This window comes from Bombina bombina, chromosome 3, assembly GCF_027579735.1.
Source record: "Bombina bombina isolate aBomBom1 chromosome 3, aBomBom1.pri, whole genome shotgun sequence".
Classification (NCBI taxonomy): domain Eukaryota; kingdom Metazoa; phylum Chordata; class Amphibia; order Anura; family Bombinatoridae; genus Bombina; species Bombina bombina.
Window position 1 is genome coordinate 1,107,246,109 of NC_069501.1, and position 17,495 is coordinate 1,107,263,603.

At 43.6% G+C, this 17,495-nt stretch overlaps 1 protein-coding gene across 1 annotated transcript in view; it reads right to left on the reverse strand.

The window, feature by feature from the left end:
- Positions 1-17,495, reverse strand: part of BRCA2 (BRCA2 DNA repair associated) — a 408,071-nt gene that overhangs the window by 316,446 nt on the left and 74,130 nt on the right. Inside the window, exon 7 of the mRNA XM_053708460.1 lies at positions 7,789-7,844. Coding sequence (XP_053564435.1) covers positions 7,789-7,844 — 56 coding nt within the window. The remainder of the gene's footprint in view (positions 1-7,788; positions 7,845-17,495) is intronic.

Sequence of the window (17,495 nt, forward strand, 5' to 3'; positions counted from 1 at the left end):
GGGCATGGATAACCCGGGCCATTTCATATTCATCACAAGATGCATTCTCCGAATCGGAGATATCCGTGTCTAAAAAAAAAAAAAAAAAAAAAAAAAAAAAAAAAAAAAACACAGAATCCTCCATAACTTTGGGATTACAAAAATGACAAACACTAACTAACCGTCACCCTTTTTACACCCCCAATGGCTGAGGTACGCACCACCTCCTGTGAACCAGACAACTAACGAACAGACTCTCTCTGTCGCCACACAGTCAGAATACGTTAGTGTAAAACAACGTAACCGCACCGTCACGAGGTGCACCATGAAAGTCACCAAAAGAGCGTGTAAATCAAAAGAGATTGCGCCAAATGATAAGGCTGTTACGTGATAGAACCACATAAACATGGATTAAAGTCCCCCCTGTTCAATAACCCCTCTCAGGAGATATTAATCCACGATTCCTTTTTTAAAATAAAGGGAGTCCCACTGGGACCCTACCTTCTTTCGTTAGCATTACATTCACATATCAAAACAAAATGAAACGATGTTACCGGAATCTGCGCCGTGGAACAGGAACACGGCCCTTCAAGTGTGACAGATAGTAGCCTCGCTTCTGACATGGACTTGAGTGAATAAAGGCAGGCAGCAAATCTCGTCAACGCTGATTGCCAAGGAGCTGTTAATATGAGTCGGGATGGTTTCGCAGAAAGACTCTCCATGCATATCCGGACTCTAACTTTCATCCATGCTCTCACTGAGAGGCTGACAGGATTACTTAAAACTCCAGTCCGATTTCGAAGACTACTACCCTCCATAAGAGACTATCTTCAAACTTCTGACACTTCTCTGCCAATCTCCTGTGACGAAAGGCATAGAATGACTGGGGGATGAGGGCAGTTGGGAAAGTATTTGAAGCCTTTGGCTGGGGTGTCTTTGCCTCCTCCTGATGGCCAGGTTCTGAATTCCCAAAAGTAATGAATGTAGCTGTGGACTCTTCCCGTTTAAGGAAAAAAGTAATCTACAAAACTCAACAACAGCTTTCCATTTTTAATACATAAGCATCAGACACATATCACAAAATGTGTCTATAAGAGTGCAAGTACATTTTTACCAGATACATTATATGTTTGTGTTTTCATTTGTATTAGTAGGGTGGTTTGGGCAGAAGCTTCACAACTGAAGGCACGGACAGCAAAGGCTAGTCCCTCATGTACAAGAAACAGAAAAGTCCAGCTGCAGGAAATAAAATCCTTTATTTCTCTATAGAGATCAAAGTAAAACAAGGCATGATTAACCCCTAGACATCATTAGGACCTTCCATGCCATTCTAACAGCCCTGGGATTAAAAGCTGTGAGGGCGGCATGGAACGTCTTAACTTATATGGTTTCCTGCAGAATCCCCATTTGAAGCAATCAAGAATCGGACTGGGAGCAATCCCTAGCAGTATAGACAGTCCCCTATGATCCGATTCCAGCCTTGAAATCACGTGATTTAATTTCTACAGCAAGTCCTTACATCAGAACTTTGTTCCGATATTAACACTTTGATGCCGGCACAAAGGGGTTAAGGGCTTTTGAGCTTGAAACGTTGTCTCAGTTCTGTTTCACCTTGACCCCTATGGAGAAAAGGAAATTTATGCTTACCTGATAAAATTTGTTTCTTTTTAGACAAGATGAGTCCACGGATTTCATCCTTACTTGTGGGATATTCACCTTCTGGTCAGCAGGAGAAGGCACAGAGCACCACAGCAGAGCTGCTAGATATAGCTCCTCCCTTCCCTCCCACTCCAGTCATTCAACCGAAGTTTAGGAAGAGAAAGGAAAAGCCAAGGTGCAGAGGTGTCTGAAGTATACAAAAATTAATAACCTGTCTCAGAGAACAGGACAGGCCGTGGACTCATCGAGTCTAAAAAGAAACAAATTTATAAGGTAAGCATGAATTTCCTTTTCTTTTTAAAGACACGATGAGTCCACGGATTTCATCCTTACTTGTGAAATACAATACCAAAGCTAGAGTACACAAATGATAAGGGAGGGACAAGCGAGGGACCCTGTATGGAAGGCTTCACTGCTTGAAAAACCTCTCTCCCAAAAACAGCCTCAACCGAGGCAAAAGTATCAAAATTGTAAAACTCATTTTTTCTGAAGAGAGGACCAAGTTGCAACCTTGCAAATCTGTTCCACAGAAGCTTCATTTTGGAATGCTAATGAGGAAGCAACAACCCTAGTGGAATGAGCCGTAACTCTTTCAGGAGGCTGCTGTCCAGCAGTCTCATATGCAAAGAAAGAGGTAGCCGTAGCTTTCTGACCCCTACGTTTTCCAGAAAAAACTACAAACTGAGAAGACTGACGAAAGTCTTTAGTCGCATGTAAGTAAAACTTTAAAGCACGGACTACGTCCAAATTATGAAGATGTCTCTCCTTCTGAGGAGGAGGATTAGGACACAAGGAAGGAACAACAATCTCCTGATTAATATTCCTGTTTGAAACAACCCTAGGAAGGAACCCTAGGTTAGAACGTAAAACAACCTTATCCAAATGAAAATAAGGGAAAGAGAATTGGATTGTAATGCCGAAAGTTCAGACACTCTTCGAGCTGAAGAAATGGCAACAAGAAATAAAACTTTCCAAGATAACTTAATATCTAAGGAATGCATAGGTTCAAACGGAACCCCGTGAAGAACTTTAAGAACTAAATTCAGATCCCATGGAGGAGTAATTGGTTTAAACACAGGCCTGATTCTAACCAAAGCCTGACAAAAGGACTGAACATCTGGAACATCCGCCAGACGTTTGTGCAACAAAAAAGATAAGGCAGAGATCTGACCCTTTAGGGAACCTGCCAATAAACCCTTTTTCGATCCTTCTTGGAGAAAAGACAAAATTCTGGGAATCCTAACTCCACTCCATGAGTAGTTCTTGGATTCACACCAATAAAAATATTTACGCCATATCTTATGTTAAACCTTTCTAGTAATCAAGGTCTCTATGACCGAATCAGAAAAACCCAGCTTAGATAAAAATTAAGTGTTCAATCTCCAAGCAGTCAGCTTCAGAGAAACTAGATCTGGGTAAAGGAAGGACCCTTGAATGAGAAGGTCTTTCCTCAACGGAAGTTTCCAAGGTGGCAGTGATGACATTTCCACCAGATCTGCATACCAAATCCTGCGAGGCCATGCAGGAGCAATGAGGATCACTGATGCCCTCTCCTGTTTGATTCGAGCAATGACTTGAGGAAGAAGCCAAATGGAGGAAATAGGTATGCAAGATTGAAAGACCAAAGAACCGCCAGAGTATCTATCAGTTCTGCCTAGGGATCCCTGGACCTCAACCCATATCTCAGGAGCTTGGCATTCTGACAAGATGCCATTAGATCCAACTCCGGCCAACCCCATTTGAGAATCAGGTTGAAGAACATTTCCGTATGAAAAATCTGTCTGCTCAAAAAGTCCGCCTCCCAGTTATCCACCGCTGGGATATGGATCACTGACAGATGGCAAAAATAGGCCTCCGCCCACCGAAAAATCTTGGCTACCTCTGTCATCGCTAAGGAACTCCTCGATCCTCCTTGATGAATGATGAAAGCCACTGACGTCATTTTGATCGACTGGAACCTGATAAACTGGACCGAGGCTAACTGAGGCCAGGCTAGAAGAACATGGTAGATCGTTCTCAGCTTCAGAATGTTTATAGGAATATAAGACTCTGGCTGAGTCCAAACCCCCTGAGCCCGCAGGGAGCCCCAGACTGCTCCCCACCCTAGAAGGCTGGCATCTGTTGACACAAATACCCAAGATGGTTTGCGAAAGTAGGTTCCCTGGGAGAGATAATCCAGAGACAACCACCATTGAAGAGAATCCCTTGTCTCCTGCTCCAGTATATTCGAGGAGACAAATCTGTATAATCTCCGATCCATTGCCTGAGCATGCTTAACTGCCGAGGTCCGAGATGAAACTGAGCAAACAGGATGATGTTCATTGTCCTCACAATCAGCCCGGTTACCTCCATGCACTGAGCCACTAAAGGCCGAGGAATGGACTGAATGACTAAACAAGTATCGATAATCTCTGTTTTCCTGACATTCTGTCAGAAAAATCTAATTGATATGGAATCTATAATGGTTCCCAAAAAAAGTTACCCTTGTACATGGGACTAAGGAACCCTTTTCCAAATTCACCTTCCACCCATAAGACCACGGGAAGGATAACTCCAAATCCGTGTGAAATCTTGCTAGCTGTAAGGATGGCTCCTGGACAAAAAAATGTTGTCCAGATAGGACGCCACTGCAATGCCCCGTAACCGAAGCACCGCCAACAGCGCTCCCTTAACCTCCATGAGAACTCAGAGCTAAGGCAAAACCGAAAAGAAGAGCCACAAACTGGAATGAACAACTTGTGAATGGCACATGAAAGTACGCGTCCTTAAAATCCATAGTTGTCATAAATTGACCCTCTTGGATCAAGGGAAAAAAATGGAACGAATAGTTGCCATCTTGAAGGATGGTACACTAAGAAAATCTTGTTTAGACTCTTGAGATCTAAAAAGTGGTCTGAAGGTTCCCATGGAAACCACAAACCGAATGGTATAAAAAAAAACAGACCCAGTACCTGTATTCGAACTGGACCAATCATACCCAGGTCTGAGATGTCTCTTATGCAGCGTAAGAACGCCTCTCCTTTTGTGATCTGCAGATAATCTTGAAAACAGAAACCTGTCCACTTTGAATCCCTGGAACACTATTTTACATTGCCCAGGGATTCTGAACATCTCGAACCCAAGCCTGAAAGTCTACCCCCTACAAAATCCGATCCCGGATTGGGAACATGTCCTTCATGCTGTCTGATTCAACAGTAGGCTAATTGGATCTTTATATTTTTATTCCTTAAAATTTCAAAAGGAGATTATATCCATCAAGCCAGGTTCCAACAAGGTCTTCCCCTTTTAATGAGACTTGGAGCATACATCCGTAAACAAGGTTCTAACCATAAGGCTCTGTGATCTGGAACAGAGAAACCTGAAACCTATGAAATAAAGGAATTAGCCAAATCGAAAGCCTTTATCCAATCCTGGATTTTCTCCAAGAGAGTTTCTGACCTAATAGCATCAGACAACTCATCAAACCAATATGCTGTCGCACTAGTGACAGTAGAAAAGTACACAGCTGGAAGCCATTGTAAGCCCTGGTGTACATCCCTTTTCTTCCAACTATTCTCTAAGGATATAGAAGCTCTCTTAGCTAAGCTGGAATTACTCCTTCACCCTAGGTAATGTTTGCCCAGCCTCTTGAGCCGAGTCGGCTATGGGAAACCTCTCTTTAAATATAGGGAATGCGATCTCTTCCATTCCTTATAACTTACTGGACTAAGATAGTTAACACCGGTATAGTCTGAGTCTTCCAGGGTAGCTAAAACCTCCTAAAATACCAAATGAAGGTGTTAAATCTAAGGAACTGGAAGAAAAAAACAACCTCAGGATCAAATAAAGATATTATTCATCTGAGACTGAGAATTTTCTCTCATATAATGCCGAAGTATCTTCCTCTAACAGGGAAGAACCATTCGGAATATCAATTACAGAATCCAGCGCCTTAAACAATTGAAAATAAGTCCTTCAGTAATGTTATCTTCCACGTGGGAAAAACATAGAATGCATGAAATGCAGAGTAACTCCAGATGGAGTGTGTGAGGAAGCGCAGAGCACTGCATGTGAGCCATAACATTTTGTGGCATAAAGTGACCAATGACAACATACTCCCAAACAGCAAACGCCTTAAAAGGAGAAGGTGCAGAAAAAAGTGTAATTTTTTATTAAAAATTGACACATAAACGTTACTGTCTCTTTAAATTTTAAAAGTAACTTATTTCTGTGTTTGCAGAAACAGACATCGCCATGTACATTAAAGAAACAATATCTTGTGCAGCAATTCCATATGAAAATTGTAAGGAACGGCAGAGCACTTTATGTGTGATAGTAAAATCAATGTACACTTCCTTAAGTAACCTGCTTCACATATTGAAGGGTAACTAAATAAAGATTTAGCCATGTATTAGAAAAAATTTAACATATACTTTAGAGATACTGTCTCTTTAAATGATAAAAAGAAATTCATCTTTATTATTGCAAGGGCAGACATGGTTAAACCCAGTATGAAAAGAGTTAGCACTGTAAAATTCTGTCTATACATCAGCTAGACCCTGCTGAGACGTTAGATAGATTCTCTTATCCAAAACCTGGACTATCAGAGCGCTGTCTGAAGCGCACGTATTAAAACAATAATGCCTCCGTGACTGCCCGAAAACCGGAAGTGTTAGGGAGTAAAACTATTACTAAACGGCGTCATCCTCCCCTCCTAGTGGATAGACAGAACTGATAGGAGGGAGGAGAGAGTGCTTTGGCTCCCTTTACAAGCTCTGCCCCTCGTGGGCGATACCCAAGACCTCTCCCGGTCGCCATTATGCTTTTAGTAAAGGCACCAGGAGCAACTGACCGGTGTACATAGTGAAAAAAACACTGACGATAAATGTAATTAACATAACCTTAGGAGGGGAGTTACTGCATTCTAACCCCAGCGCACTGTAAAAACATATACAATATAAATGAAACTCCCGGTCGCCATTATGCATTATAATAAATGCACCGGGACCCACAGGCCAAAAACCCCTGCAACTGTACACAATAAAAACCAACCGCTGTTATAAGACAGTTTCTCTTATCCCACACTGTGGTTATCATAGACTAAAACACAGCCACCTAAACTGAACAGCTATATCCGATAGCTCTACTGATTGCAGGGTTTCCTTCAACCACTGTATGCTCATTAAAACACATGCTCAAGAGCCCACAGATTGCAGGGTTTCCTTCCACACTATGTAACCCAGTGACTGTGTCCTAACTGCCTTAATGTCCCCTACCAACCTAGGAGAAACTGAGACCCAGTGTAATGAGGTTAGATGAACAAATAAAGTGCCCAAACTTTCTCTGAGATCTTTTTCCCACCAAAAAGAAGTTAGCACTTACATCATCTTCTGCCTGGCAGCAAGGCAGTTCCCAGGTGTAAGAGGTCCTCTCCCTCCTATGGACCTGGAAATAAATGAAATTCCTGAGTAAAATCCCTCAGGTTTTCAGGGTTAGGGCAGCATAAATGTATGGGAGGTGCAGGGGGAATTATGTCCCACAAGTTCCCATTGCTCTAAAGCCACCAAAAGCTCTACTAGAGAGACTGATATGGACTACGGCTACACCCTAGAACAAAGCAGCACTCTCTGACACTACTTTATAAATAATAAACTCTTGATTGAAGAATCTATAACTAACACGTCACTTTACCTCTTCCTATCACTAACGTAGGCAAAGAGAATGACTGGAGTGGGAGGGAAGGGAGGAGCTATATATAGCAACTCTGCTGTGGTGCTCTTTGCCTCCTCCTGCTGACCAGGAGGTGAATATCCCACAAGTAAGGATGAAATCCGTGGACTCATCGTGTCTTTAAAAAGAAATAAAGGGTTTGATTTTCTTTTTTGTGGATTTTTCTGTTTTTTTTGTATTTTCTTTTGTCCATGTCAGTCAATATCAGTTATTGCAGCTGTCTGAGCCTATGGAGATGTACACAATAGTTTCAGTCACACACAAAAACTACATAAAATGCTTATCAACAAAACAATATCTTAGATATAACAGACACTTTTCTAAAACTTCTATTCAATTATTTTGAAACTCTAACCTAAGTCTTTTCTTCTTTTGTTAGTTAAGTGTTTGAGACAAATTTTACAGTCCCTGAACATTAATAATAAATAACGGTATACTCACCACAGCATTTCTGTTATCAAAGGACTTTGGTCGTGATACTGGATCATTATCTTTGGCTAGTAAAATAATAAATATATATATAAAATTAATCAAATAAAAGGTACCTTGAAAAGTTCAGCAAACTGTGAATTAATAATTTGAATATCAGTTAAAAATGTGCACATCTCTAATTTTCTTTCAGATTGTATTACTGTAACTATACAAGCAGATCAGTTAATTGTTATGCACCCAGAGGCAGAACAATTAACAGGAAAACTTACACAGTGCAGCCAGAGAACAGCTCTGTTTGAATAGAACTGTCTAATGTGGAGCAGCACTGCAAAGTGAAAGCACTAACATGTGTCCTGTTCTTTCTGCAGACATGATGCATTTTCTGCGACGACAACTCAGATCACTGTATGTTCTGCCTTGGGGATTATGCCTTAGTAACATAATATTGTAACATATGCCAGGGCTGTACTGTTTAACTAGCTTTCCAGTTTAAGTGCATTAAAAAAAAAAAAAAAAACACTCAGATATATATTAGAGCACATACTTGCCTGTCGCTTAAAAGGGACAGTAAAGTAAAAATTACAATTTCATGATTCAGATAGGGCATGCAATTTTAAACAACTTTCAAGTTTACTTTTATAAGCACTGAGATAATGGAGCAGTCTGCAGAGGCTTAGATACAAGTTAATCACAGAAGTAAAAAACAGAATTTATGTTTACCTGATAAATTTCTTTCTCCAACGGTGTGTCCGGTCCACGGCGTCATCCTTACTTGTGGGATATTCTCTTCCCCAACAGGAAATGGCAAAGAGCCCAGCAAAGCTGGTCACATGATCCCTCCTAGGCTCCGCCTACCCCAGTCATTCGACCGACGTTAAGGAGGAATATTTGCATAGGAGAAACCATATGGTACCGTGGTGACTGTAGTTAAAGAAAATAAAATATCAGACCTGATTAAAAAAACCAGGGCGGGCCGTGGACCGGACACACCGTTGGAGAAAGAAATTTATCAGGTAAACATAAATTCTGTTTTCTCCAACATAGGTGTGTCCGGTCCACGGCGTCATCCTTACTTGTGGGAACCAATACCAAAGCTTTAGGACACGGATGAAGGGAGGGAGCAAATCAGGTCACCTAAATGGAAGGCACCACGGCTTGCAAAACCTTTCTCCCAAAAATAGCCTCAGAAGAAGCAAAAGTATCAAACTTGTAAAATTTGGTAAAAGTGTGCAGTGAAGACCAAGTCGCTGCCCTACATATCTGATCAACAGAAGCCTCGTTCTTGAAGGCCCATGTGGAAGCCACAGCCCTAGTGGAATGAGCTGTGATTCTTTCGGGAGGCTGCCGTCCGGCAGTCTCGTAAGCCAATCTGATGATGCTTTTAATCCAAAAAGAGAGAGAGGTAGAAGTTGCTTTTTGACCTCTCCTTTTACCTGAATAAACAACAAACAAGGAAGATGTTTGTCTAAAATCCTTTGTAGCATCTAAATAGAATTTTAGAGCGCGAACAACATCCAAATTGTGCAACAAACGTTCCTTCTTTGAAACTGGTTTTGGACACAGAGAAGGTACGATAATCTCCTGGTTAATGTTTTTGTTAGAAACAACTTTTGGAAGAAAACCAGGTTTAGTACGTAAAACCACCTTATCTGCATGGAACACCAGATAAGGAGGAGAACACTGCAGAGCAGATAATTCTGAGACTCTTCTAGCAGAAGAAATCGCAACTAAAAACAAAACTTTCCAAGATAATAACTTAATATCAACGGAATGTAAGGGTTCAAACGGAACCCCCTGAAGAACTGAAAGAACTAAATTGAGACTCCAAGGAGGAGTCAAAGGTTTGTAAACAGGCTTGATTCTAACCAGAGCCTGAACAAAGGCTTGAACATCTGGCACAGCTGCCAGCTTTTTGTGAAGTAATACCGACAAGGCAGAAATCTGTCCCTTCAGGGAACTTGCAGATAATCCTTTTTCCAATCCTTCTTGAAGGAAGGATAGAATCCTAGGAATCTTAACCTTGTCCCAAGGGAATCCTTTAGATTCACACCAACAGATATATTTTTTCCAAATTTTATGGTAAATCTTTCTAGTCACAGGCTTTCTGGCCTGAACAAGAGTATCGATAACAGAATCTGAGAATCCTCGCTTCGATAAAATCAAGCGTTCAATCTCCAAGCAGTCAGCTGGAGTGAAACCAGATTCGGATGTTCGAACGGACCCTGAACAAGAAGGTCTCGTCTCAAAGGTAGCTTCCAAGGTGGAGCCGATGACATATTCACCCGATCTGCATACCAAGTCCTGCGTGGCCACGCAGGAGCTATCAAGATCACCGACGCCCTCTCCTGCTTGATCCTGGCTATCAGCCTGGGGATGAGAGGAAATGGCGGGAACACATAAGCTAGTTTGAAGGTCCAAGGTGCTACTAGTGCATCCACTAGAGCCGCCTTGGGATCCCTGGATCTGGCCCCGTAGCAAGGAACTTTGAAGTTCTGACGAGAGGCCATCAGATCCATGTCTGGAATGCCCCACAGGTGAGTGACTTGGGCAAAGATTTCCGGATGGAGTTCCCACTCCCCCGGATGCAATGTCTGCCGACTCAGAAAATCCGCTTCCCAATTTTCCACTCCTGGGATGTGGATAGCAGACAGGTGGCAGGAGTGAGACTCCGCCCAAAGAATAATTTTGGTTACTTCTTCCATCGCTAGGGAACTCCTTGTTCCCCCCTGATGGTTGATGTACGCAACAGTCGTCATGTTGTCTGATTGAAACCGTATGAACCTGGTCCTCGCAAGCTGGGGCCAGGCCTGGAGAGCATTGAATATCGCTCTCAGTTCCAGAATATTTATCGGTAGAAGAGATTCTTCCCGAGACCAAAGACCCTGAGCTTTCAGGGATCCCCAGACCGCGCCCCAGCCTATCAGACTGGCGTCGGTCGTGACAATGACCCACTCTGGTCTGTGGAACATCATCCCTTGAGACAGATTGTCCAGGGACAGCCACCAACGGAGTGAGTCTCTGGTTCTCTGATTTACTTGTATCTTCGGAGACAAGTCTGTATAGTCCCCATTCCACTGACTGAGCATGCACAGTTGTAATGGTCTTAGATGAATGCGCGCAAAAGGAACTATGTCCATCGCCGCCACCATCAACCCGATCACTTCCATGCACTGAGCTATGGAAGGAAGAGGAACGGAATGAAGTATCCGACAAGAGTCCAGAAGCTTTGTTTTTCTGGCCTCTGTTAGAAAGATCCTCATTTCTAAGGAGTCTATAATTGTTCCCAAGAAGGGAACCCTTGTTGACGGGGATAGAGAACTCTTTTCCACGTTCACTTTCCAGCCGTGAGATCTGAGAAAGGCCAGGACAATGTCCGTGTGAGCCTTTGCTTGAGGAAGGGACGACGCTTGAATCAGAATGTCGTCCAGGTAAGGTACTACTGCAATGCCCCTTGGTCTTAGCACCGCTAGAAGGGACCCTAGTACCTTTGTGAAAATCCTTGGAGCAGTGGCTAATCCGAAAGGAAGCGCCACGAACTGGTAATGTTTGTCCAGGAATGCAAACCTTAGGAACCGATGATGTTCCTTGTGGATAGGAATATGTAGATACGCATCCTTTAAATCCACCGTGGTCATGAATTGACCTTCCTGGATGGAAGGAAGGATAGTTCGAATGGTTTCCATCTTGAACGATGGGACCTTGAGAAATTTGTTTAAGATCTTGAGATCTAGGATTGGTCTGAACGTTCCCTCTTTTTTGGGAACTATGAACAGATTGGAGTAGAACCCCATCCCTTGTTCTCTTAATGGAACAGGATGAATCACTCCCATTTTTAACAGGTCTTCTACACAATGTAAGAACGCCTGTCTTTTTATGTGGTCTGAAGACAACTGCGACCTGTGGAACCTCCCCCTTGGGGGAAGTCCCTTGAATTCCAGAAGATAACCCTGGGAGACTATTTCTAGCGCCCAAGGATCCAGAACATCTCTTGCCCAAGCCTGAGCGAAGAGAGAGAGTCTGCCCCCCACCAGATCCGGTCCCGGATCGGGGGCCAATATTTCATGCTGTCTTGGTAGCAGTGGCAGGTTTCTTGGCCTGCTTTCCCTTGTTCCAGCCTTGCATTGGTCTCCAAGCTGGCTTGGCCTGAGAAGTATTACCCTCTTGCTTAGAGGACGTAGCACCTTGGGCTGGTCCGTTTTTACGAAAGGGACGAAAATTAGGTCTATTTTTTGCCTTGAAGGGCCGATCCTGAGGAAGGGCGTGGCCCTTACCCCCAGTGATATCAGAGATAATCTCTTTCAAGTCAGGACCAAACAGCGTTTTCCCCTTGAAAGGAATGTTTAGTAGCTTGTTCTTGGAAGACGCATCAGCCGACCAAGATTTCAACCAAAGCGCTCTGCGCGCCACAATAGCAAACCCAGAGTTCTTAGCCGCTAACTTAGCCAATTGCAAAGAGGCGTCTAGAGTGAAAGAATTAGCCAATTTGAGAGCATTGATTCTGTCCATAATCTCCTCATAAGGAGGAGAGTCACTATCGAGCACCTTAAGCAGTTCATCAAACCAGAAATATGCGGCAGTAGTGACAGGGACAATGCATGAAATGGGTTGTAGAAGGTAACCCTGCTGAACAAACATCTTTTTAAGCAAACCTTCTAATTTTTTATCCATAGGATCTTTGAAAGCACAACTATCCTCTATGGGAATAGTGGTGCGTTTGTTTAAAGTAGAAACCGCTCCCTCGACCTTGGGGACTGACTGCCATAAGTCCTTTCTGGGGTCGACCATAGGAAACAATTTTTTAAATATGGGGGGAGGGACGAAAGGAATACCGGGCCTTTCCCATTCTTTATTAACAATGTCCGCCACCCGCTTGGGTATAGGAAAAGCTTCTGGGAGCCCCGGCACCTCTAGGAACTTGTCCATTTTACATAGTTTCTCTGGGATGACTAAATTTTCACAATCATCCAGAGTGGATAATACCTCCTTAAGCAAAATGCGGAGATGTTCCAATTTAAATTTAAATGTAATCACATCAGATTCAGCCTGCTGAGAAATGTTCCCTAAATCAGTAATTTCTCCCTCAGACAAAACCTCCCTGGCCCCCTCAGATTGGGTTAGGGGCCCTTCAGAGATATTAATATCAGCGTCGTCATGCTCTTCAGTAACTAAAACAGAGCAGCCACGCTTACGCTGACAAGGGTTAATTTTGGCTAAAATGTTTTTGACAGAATTATCCATTACAGCCGTTAATTGTTGCATAGTAAGGAGTATTGGCGCGCTAGATGTACTAGGGGCCTCCTGAGTGGGCAAGACTCGTGTAGACGAAGGAGGGAATGATGCAGTACCATGCTTACTCCCCTCACTTGAGGAATCATCTTGGGCATCATTGTCATTATCACATAAATCACATTTATTTAAATGAATAGGAATTCTGGCTTCCCCACATTCAGAACACAGTCTATCTGGTAGTTCAGACATGTTAAACAGGCATAAACTTGATCAGAAAGTACAAAAAACGTTTTAAAATAAAACCGTTACTGTCACTTTAAATTTTAAACTGAACACACTTTATTACTGCAATTGCGAAAAAACATGAAGGAATTGTTCAAAATTCACCAAATTTTCACCACAGCGTCTTAAAGCCTTGAAAATATTGCACACCAATTTTGGAAGCTTTAACCCTTAAAATAACGGAACCGGAGCCGTTTTAAGCTTTAAACCCCTTTACAGTCCCTGGTATCTGCTTTGCTGAGACCCAACCAAACCCAAAGGGGAATACGATACCAAATGACGCCTTCAGAAGTCTTTTATAAGTATCAGAGCTCCTCTCACATGCGACTGCATGCCATGCCTCTCAAAAACAAGTGCGCAACACCGGCGCGAAAAACAGAATTTATGTTTACCTGATAAATTTCTTTCTCCAACGGTGTGTCCGGTCCACGGCGTCATCCTTACTTGTGGGATATTCTCTTCCCCAACAGGAAATGGCAAAGAGCCCAGCAAAGCTGGTCACATGATCCCTCCTAGGCTCCGCCTACCCCAGTCATTCGACCGACGTTAAGGAGGAATAATAGCATAGGAGAAACCATATGGTACCGTGGTGACTGTAGTTAAAGAAAATAAATTATCAGACCTGATTAAAAAACCAGGGCGGGCCGTGGACCGGACACACCGTTGGAGAAAGAAATTTATCAGGTAAACATAAATTCTGTTTTCTCCAACATAGGTGTGTCCGGTCCACGGCGTCATCCTTACTTGTGGGAACCAATACCAAAGCTTTAGGACACGGATGAAGGGAGGGAGCAAATCAGGTCACCTAAATGGAAGGCACCACGGCTTGCAAAACCTTTCTCCCAAAAATAGCCTCAGAAGAAGCAAAAGTATCAAACTTGTAAAATTTGGTAAAAGTGTGCAGTGAAGACCAAGTCGCTGCCCTACATATCTGATCAACAGAAGCCTCGTTCTTGAAGGCCCATGTGGAAGCCACAGCCCTAGTGGAATGAGCCGTGATTCTTTCGGGAGGCTGCCGTCCGGCAGTCTCGTAAGCCAATCTGATGATGCTTTTAATCCAAAAAGAGAGAGAGGTAGAAGTTGCTTTTTGACCTCTCCTTTTACCTGAATAAACAACAAACAGGGAAGATGTTTGTCTAAAATCCTTTGTAGCATCTAAATAGAATTTTAGAGCGCGAACAACATCCAAATTGTGCAACAAGCGTTCCTTCTTTGAAACTGGTTTCGGACACAGAGAAGGTACGATAATCTCCTGGTTAATGTTTTTGTTAGAAACAACTTTTGGAAGAAAACCAGGTTTAGTACGTAAAACCACCTTATCTGCATGGAACACCAGATAAGGAGGAGAACACTGCAGAGCAGATAATTCTGAAACTCTTCTAGCAGAAGAAATTGCAACTAAAAACAAAACTTTCCAAGATAATAACTTAATATCAACGGAATGTAAGGGTTCAAACGGAACCCCCTGAAGAACTGAAAGAACTAGATTGAGACTCCAAGGAGGAGTCAAAGGTTTGTAAACAGGCTTGATTCTAACCAGAGCCTGAACAAAGGCTTGAACATCTGGCACAGCTGCCAGTTTTTTGTGAAGTAACACCGACAAGGCAGAAATCTGTCCCTTCAGGGAACTTGCCGATAATCCTTTTTCCAATCCTTCTTGAAGGAAGGATAGAATCCTAGGAATCTTAACCTTGTCCCAAGGGAATCCTTTAGATTCACACCAACAGATATATTTTTTCCAAATTTTGTGGTAAATCTTTCTAGTTACAGGCTTTCTGGCCTGAACAAGAGTATCGATAACAGAATCTGAGAAACCTCGCTTCGATAAAATCAAGCGTTCAATCTCCAAGCAGTCAGCTGGAGTGAAACCAGATTCGGATGTTCGAACGGACCCTGAACAAGAAGGTCTCGTCTCAAAGGTAGCTTCCAAGGTGGAGCCGATGACATATTCACCAGATCTGCATACCAAGTCCTGCGTGGCCACGCAGGAGCTATCAAGATCACCGACGCCCTCTCCTGATTGATCCTGGCTACCAGCCTGGGGATGAGAGGAAACGGCGGGAACACATAAGCTAGTTTGAAGGTCCAAGGTGCTACTAGTGCATCCACTAGAGCCGCCTTGGGATCCCTGGATCTGGACCCGTAGCAAGGAACTTTGAAGTTCTGACGAGAGGCCATCAGATCCATGTCTGGAATGCCCCAAAGTTGAGTGACTTGGGCAAAGATTTCCGGATGGAGTTCCCACTCCCCCGGATGCAATGTCTGACGACTCAGAAAATCCGCTTCCCAATTTTCCACTCCCGGGATGTGGATAGCAGACAGGTGGCAGGAGTGAGACTCCGCCCATAGAATAATCTTGGTCACTTCTTCCATCGCTAGGGAACTCCTTGTTCCCCCCTGATGGTTGATGTACGCAACAGTCGTCATGTTGTCTGATTGAAACCGTATGAACTTGGTCCCCGCTAGCTGAGGCCAAGCCTTGAGAGCATTGAATATCGCTCTCAGTTCCAGAATATTTATCGGTAGAAGAGATTCTTCCCGAGACCAAAGACCCTGAGCTTTCAGGGATCCCCAGACCGCGCCCCAGCCCATCAGACTGGCGTCGGTCGTGACAATGACCCACTCTGGTCTGTGGAATGTCATCCCTCGTGACAGGTTGTCCAGGGACAGCCACCAACGGAGTGAGTCTCTGGTCCTCTGATTTACTTGTATCTTTGGAGACAAGTCTGTATAGTCCCCATTCCACTGACTGAGCATGCACAGTTGTAATGGTCTTAGATGAATGCGCGCAAAAGGAACTATGTCCATTGTCGCTACCATCAACCCGATCACTTCCATGCACTGAGCTACGGAAGGAAGAGGAACGGAATGAAGTATTCGACAAGAGTCCAGAAGCTTTGTCTTTCTGGCCTCTGTTAGAAAAATCCTCATTTCTGAGGAGTCTATAATTGTTCCCAAGAAGGGAACCCTTGTTGACGGGGATAGAGAACTCTTTTCCACGTTCACTTTCCAGCCGTGCGATCTGAGAAAGGCCAGGACGATGTCCGTGTGAGCCTTTGCTCGAGGGAGGGACGACGCTTGAATCAGAATGTCGTCCAGGTAAGGTACAACTGCAATGCCCCTTGGTCTTAGCACAGCTAGAAGGGACCCTAGTACCTTTGTGAAAATCCTTGGAGCAGTGGCTAATCCGAAAGGAAGCGCCACGAACTGGTAATGTTTGTCCAGGAATGCAAACCTTAGGAACCGATGATGTTCCTTGTGGATAGGAATATGTAGATACGCATCCTTTAAATCCACCGTGGTCATGAATTGACCTTCCTGGATGGAAGGAAGGATAGTTCGAATGGTTTCCATCTTGAAAGATGGGACCTTGAGAAATTTGTTTAAGATCTTGAGATCTAGGATTGGTCTGAACGTTCCCTCTTTTTTGGGAACTATGAACAGATTGGAGTAGAACCCCATCCCTTGTTCTCTCAATGGAACAGGATGAATCACTCCCATTTTTAACAGGTCTTCTACACAATGTAAGAACGCCTGTCTTTTTATGTGGTCTGAAGACAACTGAGACCTGTGGAACCTTCCCCTTGGGGGAAGTCCCTTGAATTCCAGAAGATAACCCTGGGAGACTATTTCTAGCGCCCAAGGATCCAGAACATCTCTTGCCCAAGCCTGAGCGAAGAGAGAGAGTCTGCCCCCCACCAGATCCGGTCCCGGATCGGGGGCCGATATTTCATGCTGTCTTGGTAGCAGTGGCAGGTTTCTTTGCCTGCTTTCCCTTGTTCCAGCCTTGCATTGGTCTCCAAGCTGGCTTGGCCTGAGAAGTATTACCCTCTTGCTTAGAGGACGTAGCACCTTGGGCTGGTCCGTTTTTACGAAAGGGACGAAAATTAGGTCTATTTTTTGCCTTGAAAGGCCGATCCTGAGGAAGGGCATGGCCCTTACCCCCAGTGATATCAGAGATAATCTCTTTCAAGTCAGGACCAAACAGCGTTTTCCCCTTGAAAGGAATGTTTAGTAGCTTGTTCTTGGAAGACGCATCAGCCGACCAAGATTTCAACCAAAGCGCTCTGCGCGCCACAATAGCAAACCCAGAATTCTTAGCCGCTAACTTAGCCAATTGCAAAGAGGCGTCTAGAGTGAAAGAATTAGCCAATTTGAGAGCATTGACTCTGTCCATAATCTCCTCATAAGGAGGAGAGTCACTA